Here is a 19,570-nt window from a genome sequence, read left to right on the forward strand (position 1 = left end):
CCTATTTCCATGAAAGGTAACAAGTGAGGCTCCAGGGGCACATGAATTTAGAGGGACACTATTTAACCCACTACATGTAAAACATGTAGGACTTGTAAAATAAACGTGAAGAGTGGCCACAGGGCAAAGAAGATTATCCAAGGCAAAGAGAACCCTGTCTGCCAAAGTCTGAGAAGAGCACGTAGAGTCCAGGGAACCAAAGGCAGGCCAGAGTGGCCGTGCAGAGAGGTGTCTACACTGAGGAAAGAGCTGGGTGACAGTGGGGACCCAGAGACACAGACTTTTGCTGGTTAGGAAAGGAGATACACACAGAGGGGATGAAGACAGTACCTCAACACAATTCTACACACAGCTGCCCTGATGTCACAACAAAGATAATACCTTGTCTCAAAATCAGGGCTAGATGGGCTCTGGAGGATGATCTTACTCACACTTGACCTTTGAGCCCAAATCATCATTTCAAGGCAGGGACTCCAAGGCTCTCAAAGTTTAACAGGTTTTCCTGAGATTTCCAGTCAGGACTATGACTTGATCTCCCAAATTCCATGCTACCATTCTCTACCTTATACAGGCAGTGTAAGGCAGTTCCATGAGAATTTACTGGATGTTAGAAAGAGTTAAGTGAATAAAAGTAAAACTGGTTTCTACACCATGGGAGGAACATCTGAGGGTCTTTAATCTGCTTAAAATTAATTTTTAACCTCTGCTGCTGGGAAAGCAAGAGGCAGCAGTTACCAAATTAATTTGAACATTGAGCCCTTCTGTTCCCAAGAATCTCACAACAAAATGTTTTAGGAGACAAACTTCAGGAAACCCTGTCCCAGATGGGTACTACCTCTCCTAGGATATTTCAACATTTTAGTATATTTTTTGTACACAGCAATATTTTGAAAATGTTCAAGTAATCAAGTAATCTCTTCAGAGGAATAATAGGTGGTTCATCTTACATCTTTGAGATCCAGGGAATTGTCACTTAACCAAGAAGCACCTGTAGGAACCATATAATTTCTAGAAGTGTCAATATGCCAACGAGATCCCACCCAGGCTGGCTGGGGCATGCACCTCAAGATAGAAAGAATGGTGCTGTTCAGCAGCAGATTTCACTGCCATGCAGCCTTCTCTCTGTGGCACTCTAGACTTCACGGCCAGCATCAGCGATGCCTAGCCTACCTTCCTCAGCTTTTATAGGACTATGTCCCTAGAACATACAGTATATCCATAGGAGAAACTGAAAAAAATGCTGAAACCTCTTCGGCAGATTCAATCCTCAAATCCGATTAAATGTTAAAATATTGTCAATATTCCGATATCCTATTGTTTCTCTCCCAAAGGTATTATAAAGTAATATTGGAGGGAAATTAATTTCATCTAACACAACACAGTCTTCTTGCCACATGAAAATGAAGAGGAGGGCAAACAGGGCAGAGCCTAAATCGGGCATCCTCCGAAGGTCAGAAGGTTCAATGAATGTGTTCCCTGCTGGAGCAGGTTGGAGCTGAGTTTCTCTCACTGGTAACTAAAATCTCTGATGAATGCATTTCCCCACAAGAGGGAGCTTCATGGGGGAGTGACTTTTCCCCTTTAGCTCACCATTTTATCCTAAGGGCCTCACACGGGGCTTAGAACAAAGCAAGAACTCAGGACACACTTTGGTAAGAATGAAGAAACATCCTTTCTGCCTAAGGGCAAGTACATTTACCACTGGTTCATTCTATTGTACCACTCTAAACATGAAAAGAAGCATCCTAAAAAGAAAAAAGGATCCTAGGGAAAAAAAAAACAACAACACGGATCCCTCATCTAACATCATTTTACGTTCAGGAGACAAGAGGAGTACTCTGTTCAACACCAGGCACAGAGTGAGCCCTGACGTGTATCAGGGCAGTGAAGCCCTTTGGAGGACTGTGACACACGTCTTTATTCACACAGAAAATATGCAGAATTTTACAAAGTCAGAATTCTGCCACAAATGTCATAAAAGAACTGTAAGCGTTTCTGCGTCAACTATTCAGATTGTGACTGATAAAAATCTTGTACACAAATTAATCTCTCCTAAGAACATGAATTTGAGCAAACTCTGGGAGACAGTGGAGAACAGAGGAGCCTGGCATGCTGCAGTCCATGGGGTCACAAAGAATCGGACGCGACTTAGCGACTGAACAACGTTAGATAAACCCTTTATGAGGATTTTCTTTTGTTATGGACTGAATGTTTGTGTCCAGCAACATTCATAGGTTGAAGAACCCCTATGTTCTGATATTAAGAGGTAACTGTCTTTGCGAATAGGTTTGGATGAAGTCATGAGACTGGAGCCCCCATGATGGGATTAGTGTCCTACCAGAAAGAGTAAGAAAAACTAGAGCTTCTTCTCTCTCCCATGTTAGGACACAGGGAGAAGCAGCCATCTGTAAGCCAAAAAGAGGGGTCTCATCAAGAGCCAAATCTTCATCTTGGTCTTCCCAGCCTCAAAAACAATGAGAAATAAATGTCTATTGTTTAAATCGCAAACACCTCGTCTGTGGTATTTTGTTATGGCAGCCCAAGATGACTAATACATCTCTATTATCAAATTTCAAATTAGAAACTTTTGAATTCAGTTTGAAGACTTCCTGCTGGTGGAGACAATAGATAATCTGTGTTTTTTTCTTATTTACTCCACCTTCATTCAAATGCTGCGTATGCCGCGTTAAGTTGTTCCTGTGGCTTCCTGATGGATCAGCCCCCCACCATGCTCTATTTTCACATCTGCATTAAATTTACTCGCTGTTGAGTGTATCAGAGCAGATTGCAATTTGGTGACACTGGAACTTTAATAGACCACTGTTTATTATAATGTTATCTTTAATAGGATGCTTATTGTTTAAATTTCTGTGAGCTCCAGGAGGAACCATGCATGCCCTGCTGAACACAGCTCTTGGGAAATGTTGACTAATCTGGCAAAGCAGGCACTCGGCAGGCAAGTCCCAGGGGACAGATGCTGTGCGCAGGGCAAACAGCTCCTGCAGGCGGAGGCTGGCAGTCTCAGAGCCTCAAAGTGAGAAGACATCAGGTGCCTAGTCTTACTTAATGAAAACATAAAAGACTCTACTTAATTGCTCCAAGATTATGCAGGGCATTTTTTTTTTTCCTTCTTTTAGGTTGAGCTTGTTAATTTCTACAGCTGTGATGCTGGCACAATTGCAGCCTCCAGTCCTGTTTCACAACTTGTAAGCAAAATTAAAACTTCCTTTTTTTTTTTCTTCCTTTTTTAATTACAATTTAAACCTAGCCAGTATTACATTCCTATTGCAAAGCAGAGGCCTGTGAAGGCCACAGAAGGAACACTTGTTCCCAAGTCATGGTGGATTGTCTGCGGGTGCTCTGGAGGCACTGACATCAGTAGTGCTCTGGCCATTTCAACCTCTTCCTCTTAGCCGTGGAGTGGGGAAACCTAAGCTCAAATGTTTCCATTTCTTACATTTTTCAGTTGGAATTCAACTCAGCTGATCACGGCTTTCTCCTGTCCCTGGTAATAACAACGATAACAGTAATAGCAATAAAAGCAATCTCTTGTGCAGAAAGATCAAGTATGGTATGTTTCACACCCCAGTTCCTCACTTTTGGTGGTGAATCTATGAACTGCTCTATTGAGAAAGACGCTGAAATGACATGTAGGTCCTTATGGGGGTGTGCACACATATGCAGATGCCACACGGCATTCCTGTCCTGTACTCTGTCAACAGATGTAAAATATTTGAATTTAATCTTTCATTTTCTCCTAAGGGAAGAGAAAAAAACTTTTAACCCTGAACCCTAAAGGAAAATAACACAGAATCAGTAACTTGAATTGTAATTCTCAATGCAGGGACACTCACCTGGATACTGCCTAAAAAAGCCCTTTGCACTTCCAAAGTACTGCCATATGAGACTTGGGTCACGATCAAAGTTATCCACAAAAACTTTGTTTAGGGATTCGGACCAGTAAACTCCATTGACAATTGCTGGATCTGGAGAAAAACAGAGGTGGAAGAGAGAAAGAAGAGAAATGTTACGTAACCAAGGTGAAACTGAACCCAGATGGCATTTCATACAGCTGACAGATATCACCACGGGGGCTATCCGGCAGGAAGATGTGAAGAAAGTTAAGACCTCCCAAAATGGTTAGCTCCTAGGAATTGCATACATTAGGGCTTCCCCATCCTGCTTGAACCCGCCAAGCCACCCAGGAGCCTCTGTTTATAACTCCTTGAAAGGCACATCCCTTTTTGGGTAACTTTGAATCTGGCTGAGCAAATAGTTCCTTAGAAAGAAAGACAGACCTTAGCACTCTGCTCTGCGTTTTGGCTCCTGAGTCCGAACTCAGCATTAAAAACAGGAAAAATGTGTTTTCTGTCACTGCTATCACCTAAGTCAACACAGTCCTGTTTCAGTTCTCTCCACCTCTAACATAAAAGTTTGTTTCAAAAATAAATAAATTGGAATTACACAACTAAATCTCTCTACTTCTTCTGTTCAGCAGATTATGAGCTCCGTAAGGGCAGGAATCATCTTGCTTTGGTAGCCTGCTGTACACCTTTGACCAGCACATGGCAGAAACGCCAGAAATGTTGGATGGATAAAGAAATGAATGGATGGATGAATAAAACAAAGGTTGTTCTCCAATTCCATACAGCTGTCTACTCTTCTGCCCTGTGAATCCATGAGAAAATCTCTTTTCCTCATCCTTAGCAGTCCAAAGATAACCCCTTGCCTTTTGTCCACAGATGAGAATTCAGAGTGAAGACAAAGACAGAAAATAAGCAAATATTTCTTGTATTTCTGATCCAACTGAGGATGCTCTTTAAGTGGACACTTTTCTTTAACCTTAGAAGATTCTATTTCAAAATGATGAAACACTTGGCAGAATTTTGTTATAAGAGAATAGATAATTGTCCACTCCCAGTATAATACGGGTTGCTGCTAAGTCGCTTCAGTCATGTCCGACTCTGTGTGACCCCAGAGATGACAGCCCACCATGCTCCCCCGTCCCTGGGATTCTCCAGGCAAGAACACTGGAGTGGGTTGCCGTTTCCTTCTCCAATGCATGAAAGTGAAAAGTGAAAGTGAAGTCACTCAGTCGTGTCCAACTCCTAGCGACGCCATGGACTGCAGCCCACCAGGCTCCTCTATCCATGGGATTTTCCAGGCAAGAATACTGGAGTGGGGTGCCATTGCCTTCTCCATAATGCAGGTTAGGATTAGGAATTAAGCCAGTGCACCACAACTACTGAGCCCATGCTCTAGAGCCTGTGAACCGCAACTACTGAAGCATACCTAGAGCTGTGCTTCACAGCAAGGGAAGCCCACGCACAGCAATGAAGAGTAGCTTCAGCTCATCACAACTAGAGAAAGCCTGTGTGCAGTGAAAAAGACCCATAACAGCCAAAAAATAAAATAAATAAAATCTTAAAAAAACCACAAACATTGACAAAAATGGATTAATGGCGACAGACATTCATAAAGCCATCAGTGGAGCCAGTCCATTGCCCTGGAGTCCAGCACCCTCACCAGAATCCCTGTGGGACTGTGAATCACAGCAATCCCACTGTGGCATCCTCATTTCAAAATCCTTCCATACTTCGCAGACAATGGGAAAGGGGACAAATTCTATCAGTCCAGTCAAGTCACACAGCAAGCCAACAAGCAAAGCAACTCTAGAAATGCTTATATAAATTACCCACACTGCAAGACAGCTCACTGTTGGTATTGGTACTCACCACTCCTCTGCCCCGGCTGCCTGCCTTTGCCAGTTGATTCCCTCTAAGAGGTTGAGGGCAAGACACAGCTCAAGATATGAGTCTAACTCAGTGGACAGACATGGCACCTTGTCTTACTGTCTCACCTCCAGCCTGTCTCATTCTTTCAGACCACTTACCCAGATTAAACAGGCCATTGGGATTCTAACTTTCATCTCAAGGGGTAAATACTCTAACTCTTGTAAACTATAACAAACCACATCCTAGACTGAGAGTGAAAACAATCAACTTTTTCCTGCAAGGTAATTTTGAGTAAGACTTTATCCTCACCATTTTGGAAAATGTGGTGCATTATTGTTCTTGTCCAAGCTTGACAATAATTACTGTAACTCACTCCTTGCTGTGAAAGCCACTTAAATTAATCCACAAAGGTGCAAATACAATAATGACATTGAAAAATCCACAGTTCTTTGTCTCATCCATCAATGACCTCAATTATAAAACCTTCCCACAAATTAGAAGCAAAAATTCCACTTCAGTAGCTCTCTGTGTTTCAACATGTTAAGGAGTTCACCATCTTCCAGTTAGACCATTTTTTCTTGAGCATGGTTTCTCTGGTGGTAGTAAAAGGCTTCCCGTGTCTCCAGGGGGCCCTAGTAACCTATTAAGATTGCTCCTCCCTCTGGGAACTGTGAGCACCTTCAGAAATGCAAAAAGAATTGTAGTATCTGAGGATCATTTCACCCACTTCATCTGACCACCACAACTTGCACCGAACTTATGCCTCTTTAAGAAAAGGGGGCTTTGGTTTTCCAAGGGTATGGTGAACAATGGGAGTAGAATCAGTAAAAAAAATATAGCCTCGTTAAAATAGAGGCTGTGTTACACATACTGTATGATCAAATATTTGAAAGAAGACTTCCTCGGGCTTGTGAAATAATCAGTGTATTGATTTTGCAAGCCTGTTTAGCAAGTAATTTTAATAGAAGGGAAAATCTAGAACTGCTGTCCATTGCTACAGTCATCTAAGAGATGAAAAAAAAAAAAAGGAAAACTGTGACATTATTAAATGGAGCCTTCATCTAAATATTTAGTTTTTTAAAAAAGACAAGTTAAAAATGATTTTCTCAATAGCACTGACTGACAGAAAGTGAAAGTGAAGTAGCTCAAAGGGTCAGTGCTACACATTGTACCCTGAGTACCCAGGTCCCCAGATCCTTCCACTGTCTACAGAGGAGGAGGGGAACACTACACTGGGGTGCGGACCGGCAGCCTTTCAGATGTTCCCTCTCTGGGTGCTGATCAATTTGCTTTCTCATGGCCGCCTGTAAAAGTGACGGCATCCTCCTAAGCAAGCAGCTTTACCTTTTCCCTTGTTTGTGCTTTGTTTCAAAATTTGTTAAAAGTTCCCTCTGCTTCAGTTAGGATTCTTCAGGAGTCTTAGATTAATCTGAGTTTGAGGCTTTACCCTCACCCCTAATTTATAGGGTTTAATGGACTGTATTAATTTCCTATAGCTGCTGAAAGAAATTACCAGAAATTTGGGTGGGGGTATGGCAGGGGCTTAAAATAACAGAAATCTACTCCAGAGGTCAAGACTCCAAAATCAAGGTGTCTGCAGGGTTGGTTCCTTCTGGAGGCTTGGCGGAGAATCTGTTCCCTGCCTCCCTCCCAGCTCCTGGTAGTAGCCAGCAACCCTTGACACTTCTTGCCTGATAAACACATAACTCCAATTTCTGCCTCCATCTTCACTTGGCCTCTGCAGGTCTATTTCTGGGTCAAATCTCTTTTATCTTTAAGAAAACCAGTCACTAGATTTGGGGTCCACCCTAAAATTCAAGATGATCTCATCTCAAAAGCTTTAGTTTAATTATATCTGCAAAGACCCTATTTCCAAATATGGTCATATTTGCAAGATGTACCAGAGGTTAGGACTTGAACATAGAGGCCACCTTTAGAGACCACTATCAATACACTGCATGTCCTCACACTCTCTTAATTCTCCTATACAACATACCCATATGCCATGGTTGTTAATGTACAGTTTTTAACATCTGAGTTTGATACGTGCAGTCTTTTTTCCTAGTGAAGGATGTTTAAGGGCTTTCTCCCTTTTCCTCTTTATGGGAACGATTCAGATTTTCATGTCTGCATTATCATTTTACGGGCTTACAATTCTTCCTGACCTCTTTCAATGGATCCTACCTGTAGTGTACCAAATTGGATTCAAATCATTTCCCTTAATGTTTAGTGTTGCGTCAATGCCCAGGCTCTTTACTCAATACAGTGAATTCCACATAACATGTTCATTTTCTCCAATGTCCCTGTCCATTCCGTATTGATTTAAGACGCATAGTGGTCAATATCAACTCCAGCAACAGCAGTTCCTCCTCCTGTTTCCTCTACTTTCTGAGAGATTAAAATACTTCTGATGCCAGTCAAAAATTTATCAGCTGCTCAGCTTTTAGTAAAACAGACTACTAGCAGATGTTTAGAGAGTAACAGTCCCACACCACACTGATCAATTTGAAATTTGTATCTGAAAAGCATTCACACATCCCTGGTCTGTCTTTATAATGTATCATACAACCTATCAAAAATCATATTAGTAGCTTCCTTTTTTATTTCCCCTAAATAACTGCTCTCATAGGCGCTTTCCTCTCAAGCTTGCACATTGCTACATAGAGGTCACCTCATGTTGCAGATGGCTTTCTTTCTGCACACTCCCCTTACACACATACACACACACATACACACACACACACATTTCCTTTTAGTTCCAGGTCTGTAAATGAGTAGCCATCGCATTTCAGTCCCAAGTTCCATCTTCCTGTGCCCTGAGACGATCAGCCTCAAGCAAATTCACGTATGTACAGCACTTAGCACAGCAATTGGCACATATAGAATACTCCATAAATAGTGACCAGTATTTCCTCCATGTTTTAGCAAACAAATAAGGTTCTGAGATGACTCCCAACTTTCCTCCCTGTTCTCTGCAGTGTGCCTGTGAGCAGTACTGGTGCAGTCACCAGCCTGGAACTCAGACTCTGGAGCTGGAATCTCAGGTTTAAGACCTCACTCAATACTTGTTAGCTAATGGCCTGTATCTGGGACTTAACTTCCCTGAGTCTCAGTGTCTTCATCTGTAGAAAGCAAATGAGAGCAGGCCTCCCTCAAGAATTGGTGATACAAAGTGCTCAGCAGCAGGAGGGCTCCAAAACTGTCAGTGGGTACATCATCAGCTGCAGCTCGGTGGTGAGCCCCTGACACCCCACCCAGGGTAGTCCAGCTGTCCTAGGACCACCCAGGTAAGGTTCTACCTATGTATCTTCCTCCCTTCCTCAAATTTTCAGGGCCAGGCACTCTTGATGACTCTTCCATTTGTTCAGTCAATGAATATTTATTGAGCATCTACTATCTCAGGTATTCGGCACTGAAGCAGACAGATGATATAGCTAACATTTCAATCTGAGGAGGGGAGACAAGGAAAAGGATATAAGAATTCAAAATAGAAATTGGTGTGATGAAGAAAATTAAAAGGGATGGTAGAGTTGAGAGTTACCTTATGTGATTAGTCAGGGGAAGAGGAGTTACTCAAATTGGGTGGTCAAAAATGACCTCTTCAAGGAGACACCTGAATGCTAAAAAGGAATCAGATCAAAACCTCCTTGGGAGCAAAAGCTCTCCAGGCAAAGGGAATAGCAAGTTCTAATGTTCAGAGCAGAGAAGAAGCCTGTGTCTTGGGGAGCAAAACAGTAAAGCTAGGAGTGTTGCTGGAGACTTGTGAGCAAAAACGAGAGTACAGGATGGGATGGGAGAGGTGGGCAGGCTGTGGTGAGGATTTCAGCAGCTCGGTAAGTTTTCTGCCAATTGTACATTTTCTAACAGACATAATCTGTGCGCCACCAGTGCCAAGGCCCATCATGCTTTTATTTGTGGTTCCAAAATCAAATTTCTTTTCTTCTAAAATCTATAGCCAGCATAGCCTTCGTCCTTTTTTCCAGGACACACTCTTCCAGCAATCAGGATCTTTATGGATGCCTTACTATTTGAGTTTCCTCTCCAGACTTCAAAGTTACCTGATACTCCCTCCATCCTTTTTTTCAGTATCATTTATTCTACAGTGAATCAGCAGTACTGTGTGAAACTTGCCATTTTCTACCACAAAATATGGGTCCATTTCTAGAGAATCTGAGCATACATGAACAGTTAGAATTACAAACTACTTTTACCCAAAAACCATTGTTAAAAAGAAAGGGACTGAATTCATGTTCAACTGTGTTTCTAAAGTATGGCCCTTCTAAAGACGGTATTTATTTCCTTCCTTGAACAAGCTGGAAGAAGGATTTGGGGCTTTCCTAAATGTCTTTAAAGGTGTGTGACTCCTGGATATGAAATTATACCAGCAAAGGAACTGCCAGGGGCACTAAGTCCACACAGCTTTCCTTAGCACTGCATGTTAGACCAGATTCAAGAGGAGAATGGCTGGAGAGGTTTCATGTCTCCCATTTCAGCAAGCAAATGACATCTTTGGTTCATTCTAAACAGGTAAGAGATTAAATAATGAATACTTTTGATGCTAATTATCAAGCACTTAATGTGTACTGGAAAATAGCCCTTAATGTGTGTTGAATTATAAAATAGATTTATTAGCCAAACATTTATCCTTCCTCTAAAACTTAGATGTGTTACAATATTAAATGCAGCCTGCTTTTCACAAATCTGGAGGCATTTCCTGGCAGTCCTGGGATGAGATGGATAAGAAAGATTCACGGTCCAGGGCTGAACCATCTGGATGGAGTTGGGGAGCAAAAAGAGTTGGGGAACCAGTTTGGCAAAACCTAAACTCTAGACTTGCAGTCTGTTGTCCTGCTAGACTTCAGGGCTCATTCCCCAGTGGGATTTCACATTAGTGACTGAAATTGTTTGTTAAATATAGCAACTTTAAGTAGTCCTCCTTCAACATATTTAAATTTTGTGGAGAAATTTGTGTTTCTTCCTCCTTGTCACTTGTTATCCCCTTGGAATAAACCATTCCCAAGTCTTTGTCAGAGATACTAAGAAAAAGCAAATTATGAAATAGAAATATTATGAGATAGAAATCAAAGTAACAATGATAAGGATGGCAGCAGAGACTGCCAGGTCTGGCACATTTACAGCATGCCATGCACTGTGCTGAACAGTTACAAACTCTTTCTAGTTCCATTTTAAAGATAAGGAAACTGATTCTGAGAGTCCTGAAGTCCACTGTCCCAGTACATCACCTGCTCAAGGTAGAGATCAGCTAAATTCCGTGTTGTATCCAAGCTATTAAATGGAAGAAGAGCAGAAAGAGGCCTTGAACTCTATTTACTACCCACCAGACAGTATGAGGTGGAAAGGAAGGCATGAGAGGTGCGTCTAGACACCAGGCAACACTGAAGCACGGAGCAGGCTGTCTGCCCCCAGCTCTCACCTAATAGATGACGTGGGCGGTTCCTGGAGGAGGGGGCTGGGATCAGGCTTTCTTGGGGGCCCTGACAAAATATCGTCATACCTAGTGCTCCAGGCATGTGAGGGAGTTGAAGAGGACATGGTGGATGAAGATAAGGTAGAGTTCATCTGCAAGGGTCCTCCAACGTGTCCCCCTTGGGGCCTCTGCTGCAGAGCCACAGTGAAGCTCTTTCAACACCATCAGCATTTGGATTTGGGGGCTGCTTGCAGAGGGGATGTTTACAAGGCATAAAATCTTAGATAAGACACTCCAGAGTGAAGCTAAGCATATCTTGTGGGACTTTGGATTCTAAAGTCGCATCTGATAAACTGTAGTTAAGCTGGTATTATCAATGTAAAACACCTCATTTGACATGTGATCTTGTCCCATTAACTAAGTCTCCCTCGAGGCCTCTAACAAAAAGCTGAAGATTTGCTCTGATTGGAAAGGGAATAAAACTCACCTCAGGTTCAGAGACAGGGTGAACACTGTCACCCCTTTCCCACCAACAAGTACTAGCATAATACCAGCTTTGCAAGAGCCTTGCTGCGGCTCCCTGGGACTTGGCATCCTGATTGCAAATCTGTGCTGAAATCCAAGGCCAGATCGTACAGCCTGACCCAGAAGTTTCCGTAGTTTCTGCTAATCCATCACTCAGAGCCTACATCTCACTGCCCAGTGCTCTAAGATGCTCTAGCCTGGCCCAGGAGCCCTTTCCAAATCCAGTTCCCCTTCAGCTCCCAACATATACCCACACCCTCATCCTGAACAATCTTACTGATGTTTTTCTCTTGTGACATTTATAGAAGCTGTTCCTACTGCCATTGGACAACCCATTTAAAGGGTATAAATCATGTCATGTTTTCTAACATTCTCCAAAGCATTTAGCTCCTGTACTGGATGCAGTATGCACTTATTCATTCATTAATTCATTCATTCAGAAAAAGGTGGTTGAATGACTACTATGTGCCAGGCATTGTGCTAGGATTTGGGGACAAAGCAATGGGGGAAACTAGGCAAAGCCTTAACTCAGTAGCAAGTATAGTCCAGTGGGGAAAACAGAGAATCCAATAATTATCTAATTAAATATAAGATTATAGTCATGATTAGTATCAGAAGGGGCAAAACATGATGCTAGGGAACACATTCTTAGGCAAGGTCTCCATAGTATATCATTGATCAAGCTGGAATTTGAGAAATAAATAGGCACTAAAAGGGGGAAGGGGCAGAGTGGCCCTGCCATTGCCAACTGAAATTTCAATACCTGGAATTCAGAGGACAAAAAGCTAGTGAGGGGTTGGGGCAGTTCGGGATGAGAACCTAGCAGGACCTTGAAGACCCTAGGCTGCAGTCTGTTGGTCATCTCAGGAGCAATGGAGGCCCCTAGAAGGTCTGAAGAGAAGGCAGGCACAAACTACTGCCATTTAGAAAGCAACCAAGCAGAGGCAGGAAGGTGGGGGTGGAAAGGCTGTGTAGAGGCTTCTGCTGCCCTTCCAGGGGCACAAGATGATGCCTGCACTAGGGTGGCAGAATGGCAGAGTGAGAGAAGCCACTGATACAGAAGGACGAGCTCACCAAACATGTTTTGTGCTCTGAAGCCAGGTACTTATCCCAGAGGTAGAAGCTTTCTTCTGCATTGTCCCAGCATCCAAGCAGGGAGTCCTCAACAGCAGGAAGGCTGGAGGACAGTGCTCCAGAGCACTGCATCCTGGGGGCATTTGCCCCAAAGGGAGCCAGCATGTTCTTTAGTGCACAAGTGGGAAAAATCTACTGATGGAAACAGGGAAGAGTTTGTCCTCCAGCAGATGTATTGTCACAGATATGCTAACACTGATTTCTTTGCTGCAACAGTCCTCAGACTGCACATTCCTGCTAGCCATTCTTGCAGCATGTCTCTAATTGATAGAACTTATTCATAAGAAGCATGGAAAAGAAAAGGAAGAAGCCCTGGGCCACGCATTTGGGTTTGGAAACCTTCAGCAAGACTCTTTCTGGGCACTGCTACAGGCTGCTCTACGTGCCTGTGCCTTATGATCACAGCTCCTGGAAAGGCATATACTATTGCTGAAGGATGGGAGAACCGAGGTTCTGTGAGGGGAGAGCTACACCGTCTGAGATGGGCTAGATGGTCCTTTTCACCTAAAGTGTCCCTCAGCGGAGGCGGTGCAGGGGATGCGGGTAGAGGGTAGAGTGGGGCTCACAGACACTTAGTCCTGGGCCTCTGTCCCAAATACACATTCTCCGCCCCCTCCCCGGCAAAGTAAAGCCAAATAAACTTATCCACTCAGTCAACAAGCATTTAAAAATACCTAGGGTACTTGAATTCTTATTCTATGTTCCATGGTGGGGGGTGAGAGTACAGCAACACAAACAATGCTGGAGAAAACTGATGTTAAAATAAATCACACACGATAAAAAACAACTCCCAACTAGAGAACAGAATATACAGCTTTCATCATCTGGTACGAACCCATTCCTGATTTTCAGTCAGAAAGTCTCCTCTCATCCCAACCTTTCAGAAGAGAGAAAGGAATTTAAAACATACTTCCTTCCTTCCATCTTGTGGCTCCCAGCAAAATATGATTTTGTGAGCCTGCCATTTGCACCGATGCTATCAGGTTTTTATTGATATTTAATATAAACACAGCCCTGAGGCTAGCAGGTACCCTGACAGGGTCTGAAATATAATTGCCAGGGAACTGTACAAATGTGTGTAGCAATTAAGGAGCTGTCAGGGATATTGCTGGTGTGAAGACATAGAGCTGCGGGATGGACAAAGGAACGCGCTGAATCAGAGGCTGAGGGAGCAGAGGCTGCAGAGGAAACACGGCCGCATATCACCAGGCAGTGGGTCCAGAAGCCACAGGCAGGCAGGCAAGTGGATTGCGGACACTCAGAAAGGCAGACAGAGCCAAGCCTAACTGTGCTGTTTGTTTGTAACCTCCAAAGGCAGAGAGCTGACTCTCCTGCATTTGCTTAGATTTATATGGAGAGATGACAAGCAGTCTTGAGTTCGGCTTCTGAGAGAGGCCCAGGTTGGGGCACAGTAAGGAATTAATAATCTGCACTGCTTTTAAGACCTGTCACAAGGTACAAGCCTGAAAAGCTAGCTTGTGGGTAGGAAAGATGGAGGTGAATATGGATGAAAGATGGAGGTGAATATGGATGAAAGATGAGTTTGAGTGAGGAAGAAGGAAATATGAACCTTCTGGGAGACAAGGTACAGCAGAAGGAAGATTTGAGCTGAGCCCTGAGGAGGACCATAGAACTTCTCTGAGCTGCATTTCAGTGCAAGTCCTGCCCACATCTAGTCTGTCATTGATTTAAGATGCCACTCAGTGGTAGTGGGGACGGGAACAGTCAAGATAATGGAGGTGCACACACACTCTCCTCCCTTTACCAGGATCACATCATCCTTTGAGATGCTGGAAACCGGGGTCTTTATAACTGGATGAGGCAGGGTGAGGAAAGAGGAGGCGGGGGGTGGGGTTTAGTTAATGCAGGGGTTTGAAAATCAGAATGACCAGCTCTAGTAATACAATCTTTTGTTCCTTCATTTACCTTTAAATTCCCAGGACAGAGCACCCTGTCTCAAATTTGAAATGCTACTGCTACATATCAGAGCTACATATAGCCACTGAAATAGCAAAATAAAGAAATTTTAATCTCCTTTTTTTGAGCCATGGATGGGAAGGGGCTTATGCCTTGCCCTCAGCTCCTTCTCAAAACAACACACACCATATGCCATCCCAGGTAAGTGCTTTCAGGTAGAAGACAAAGAAATCTTTAAAGACTTTGGCCTTTGTGTATTTTGTTACATCAGAGTAATTTTAAGCAAAACATCAAACCCATGGATACACAGATTATTACTCGGAACAAGGCTAAATGTATTTAGATAAAATAAAGAGAGTCGGTTTAAAGATAAGCACTAAGAATCAGACAGGCACTAGGCAGAAACAGATGAAGATGTGAGTACGGCCCATGAACGTAGCTCGGGTGGCTCAATGCGGCCATGCTCATCACCTCCCAGCTTCCTGCCTAGACAACTCTCAGCCCAACCTTAACAGCACCTACACCAGAAGGGTGACAGGTGACCTGTGAACACATTTCTTGTATAAAGAAAACTGTGGGTTTTCTTTAAATATATATATATAAATGATATATCCTCTATGTCTTCTAGCTCTGAAACTGACAAAATCCTGAAGGCATTCAGCCCCAAGAATAAGAAAATATAGTTGTGGTCACATAACCAAGGGCATTTCTAGCTTAACACTGCTAGAAGTATATAAAAAGAAGTCAGAAGTAGGCCTGAGAAAGGGCAGAAAGATGCTCTAAGACGCAGACAATGTTCTCTGCAAATAAGCTGCAGGGACGATCCACCCCCTCAAGAGTTCCGTGGAAGAAGCCAATTTCATGCCAAGGTGGTTTTGATGGATATGGCACCAGGGAACTGGGTTCATATGGCTAAAACATTATAGGAATTTGCTTTTGATGCTCAATTTCATGTGAAGATACTCAGGTCATAAGCTCCCTTCACTCCCACCCCAACCCCTAACATTGGAAGTTCAAACTTGTCCCAAAGAGCATGATGTCCCCTAGGAATAAAGCCAGCTTCTAACAAAGCTGGCCAAGAATTAATAACAAGGATGTACCAGCCATCTTTCCACCAGACCTCATTCACCCCACAAATGCTGGTATCAACTTTATTTGTTTATTTATTTTTTTGGCTTGTTGAACAACAGCAGTGGGCCCAATTAACTAATACCAAATGACTGAGTTTATGGATCTTCAGAGGCTAATACACACTGCATCCTGAGTGGCAGGGATGGGTGCTTGATGCTGTCCTTCTCTTGTCACATAAGATTGTAAAAAATCAAAGGCTGTAGGTTTAACTCTATTTCATGATTTGTAACTAGCATGAGCATATAATTATCCAAACTGGATCATTTTTGAGAGGAACTATTTTTATTAATGTATAGAGATGTGTAAGTATATTGTCAGCAGGACATAATGGACAGACACTCCATTTATAACCCATCCCATTCCACAGGGAATGGAACTCAGTGACTCCGTATGTGTGTGTGTGTGTGTGTGCGCACGCGCAAGTGTGTGTGTGTGATCTCTGATGTGATCATGATGTGCACAATCAAAAAGGATTGGATCAGGAATCATTTTATAACAATACATCAAACATCTTCTTTTAACACTTAGCCAATCATTGTATATAAAACCATGGCCTTTTGAGTATCAGGAGCAGATGGCTAGCTGTGAATGTTCAGCCAAAGTGATTTATTGATGGGAGGAGAAATGGAGAACATTAATTAATCCACTAAATTGCTTAACTGGATGCTACTTAAGACTGTTTCTACTGTAATTATGTCAATATATCCTCTACTTCTTCAAGCTGGGAATCTCTCCAATTTAAGGAACCAAATAGCCAAATTAAAATATGTTTAAAAATTCTGGCCCATATAACTGCTTAGGGGTACAAACTGCTTCAAGGGTAGGTTGGTCATCCAGAGATTCTCAATGGTTTCATAAAGGTTCTGGTTTCTGTCTTTCTATTCTGTATCTCACTGGGCTGGCTCTATCCTCAGACCCTATTTATCACACATCCTAGCCTTGTACCCTGCAGCCCTTGTCCCAGCATCTCCAAGCTTTCCTCTGATGGGGCCAGAGAATTGGTGGGGCACTTAAATCATCAACATTTTCCCACCCTACTCACAGGTGGAATGTGAGATTTTCAAATGACTTACTTTAATTGACTTTGACCACTGTACGCCCATCCCTGAGCTAATCAAAAACAGGAAGGGAAAGGGGGAGTGGGATGAACTGGGATGGACATACATACATTATTGATACTATATATAAAATAGGTAAGTAATGAGAACCCACTGTATAGCTCATGGAACCCTACTCAGTGCTCTGTGGTGACCTAAATGGGAATGAAATACAAAAGAGAGGGATATATGTATACATACAGTTGATTCTCTCCACTGTACAGTAGAAACTAATACAACATTGTAGAGCAACTATACTCTAAAAAGTTAATTTTAAAAAATAATAAAGTGCACTAGACATTAAAGGGTTAAAAAATGAAAAAGAAAACTTGGAGAAGAATGAGGCATACTGATCAAATCTGCTTCAACACACTAAGTCTTGGGTCTGATTTAAAGCCCAGCAGCCATGAAAGATGGTCAGGGTGGCACTGCCAGGAAGAGGAAAGACAGGGTGCCAAACCAGAAATAGCTCCTCCAAGTTTTCAATATGGTCACAAACACCCAAAGAGTCATCACAGAGGCCACAAAATCATGTGACTTGGGATTTCACCAAGCACTAATTCTGTTAAATAATTTAAATCTGGCAGGATCATTCCCCAAGTGAAGCATTTTCATACCACACCAGGGTACAAAAAGTTTGTTCACTGTTCTAAAGGTTCATGGCGGACAGAAGAAAGATAATCAGGAAAGTTTAATGCAAATGATAGATCTCTTGAGATACAAGGGAAAAAAAAAATCAAAGACGGGAGAAAGAAATGCTTTGTGGGAAATAATGCATCAAGTTCAGAAGATCACATGCTACAAATAACAATGAAAAAGAAAAAAATGCTATTGCTACTAAAATAAAACCGACCAGACCATACATATTTAACAGCAACTTCACCAAGGAAAAAGCCAGCTGCTACGAAAATGATGTATGACAAGGACAGTCTTCAGAAATGGAAGCTGATCGCCAAAGCTTTCAAGGACAGACCTACTTACAGATTTTAGTTGGAATTGTTTTAATAAGAGCATGCTTTCAAGTCAAAGCATGAAAAATCTTTTCTTAAAAATTTTAGTTGTCCAAACTTTATTATTTTCTTATTTGTGGAAATATTTATTCAGGAAGGTCTTCTAGCAATAAAGATGCTAAAACTTTTATATAGCGATGGTGGTTTATTTAATCAGTTTGATTAAACAGTTTCAAAATATTTTAAATTGCTAGAAGTAGAGTAAATTAAAACTCCAGTGACTTTTTGGAGTCCTAATACATTTGATTATAATTTTAGTATAGAAGGTAAAAAGAGAAGCCATCTATGCAAATACAATAGAATTCAGCTTTCTTATTTAATCTACCATGATTTCACCCTTTGGTCTGTTTGATCATTGTTAAATAGCTTGGTTCTATTTTGTATGTAAATTAAAGGGGATGCAAATATAAAGCTGATGTTATTTCAACAGCATTTACATGATTAGAATATAACAAAGTATGTGTTAGAACTGAAAGTCATGTTATTCATGGAATGTCCCAAAGCAAGGACCATCCATGATGCCAGGTCAGAATTTACAAGATCAAAACAAAAAAAGGCTACTTTGAGACTTCTCTGGTGGTACAATGGATAAGAGTCCATCTGCCAGTGTAGGCGATATGGATTTGGTAACTGGTCTGGAAAGCTTCCACAAACCACGGGGCAACTAAGCCCTTGTGCCACAAATACTGAGCCCACGCCCTAGAACCCTCGAGCTGCCACTGCTGAGACCATATTGCTAAAACCACCGGAGCCCGTGCGCCTAGAGCCTGTGCTCAGCAACAAGAGAAGTCAGCACGATAAGAAGCCCGAGCACAGCAACTAGAGAGCAGCCCCTGTTTCCCGCAACTAGAGAAATCCTGTGTGCAGCAACAAAGATGAAGCACAGTTAAAAAAATAAATAAACTATGTTTTTAAAAAAGGCAAGCCAGTCACTGTGAGGTCATGAGATGAGTGGACTCCACAACAAGAATAAGAAAAGATGTGAAGAGAGAATAATAAAGTTTGTTTCAGAACAATAGTTTATCATCAAATATAGAATTATTTAAGAGAAGACATGTTATTCAAAGCAAATATTTAATTTAATTTCAAGTTGTTCAATATTTGTTCTCTAAAACATATTATGTATTTACCATGTATATATGGAGATCTTATCTCTCATAATTGAATAAAGAATAAGACATAGTTAGTTAGCATATGGAATCAATACAAATTCCTACCAGAGGGTCAATCCAATCCTTCTGAATAATACAATACAGTCTATATAAGAAGAAAAGGAAAGAAAAGAAATACAAGAAAAAATGGGCTCTTGTGTTTTGAAAGTAGTGGACTACAGGGCACTTAGGAGTACAAAAAAATTAATAACTTTCTGAGTCCTTAACTTTCTCCAGACACTGTCTTTAAAACAAAGGAGAAAAAAAAAAGGTTCAAATGTTTAAAATCTCTCCAAAACTATTAGCAAAAACAATATGGAAATACATAACAGATGCACAAAGGCATCTTGGGATGAATATATTACAGACCCACAGCTACAAATTCTAAAATCTACTTAATTGTGCCAAAGAGAAACATACGAAAGACCTTTTGATAAACAAA

General features: G+C 41.9%; 1 protein-coding gene across 6 annotated transcripts in view; it reads right to left on the minus strand.

The window, feature by feature from the left end:
* The window catches only part of CACNA2D3 (calcium voltage-gated channel auxiliary subunit alpha2delta 3), a 900,236-nt gene that overhangs the window by 445,403 nt on the left and 435,263 nt on the right, over positions 1-19,570 (minus strand). For all 6 annotated transcript variants that reach the window (XM_059879667.1, XM_059879666.1, XM_059879665.1 and 3 more), the window contains one exon: positions 3,855-3,986. In XM_059879667.1, the coding sequence (XP_059735650.1) occupies positions 3,855-3,986 (132 nt within the window). The remainder of the gene's footprint in view (positions 1-3,854; positions 3,987-19,570) is intronic.

The sequence above is a fragment of the Bos taurus genome, chromosome 22 (genome assembly GCF_002263795.3).
Source record: "Bos taurus isolate L1 Dominette 01449 registration number 42190680 breed Hereford chromosome 22, ARS-UCD2.0, whole genome shotgun sequence".
NCBI classification, from domain to species: Eukaryota; Metazoa; Chordata; class Mammalia; order Artiodactyla; family Bovidae; genus Bos; species Bos taurus.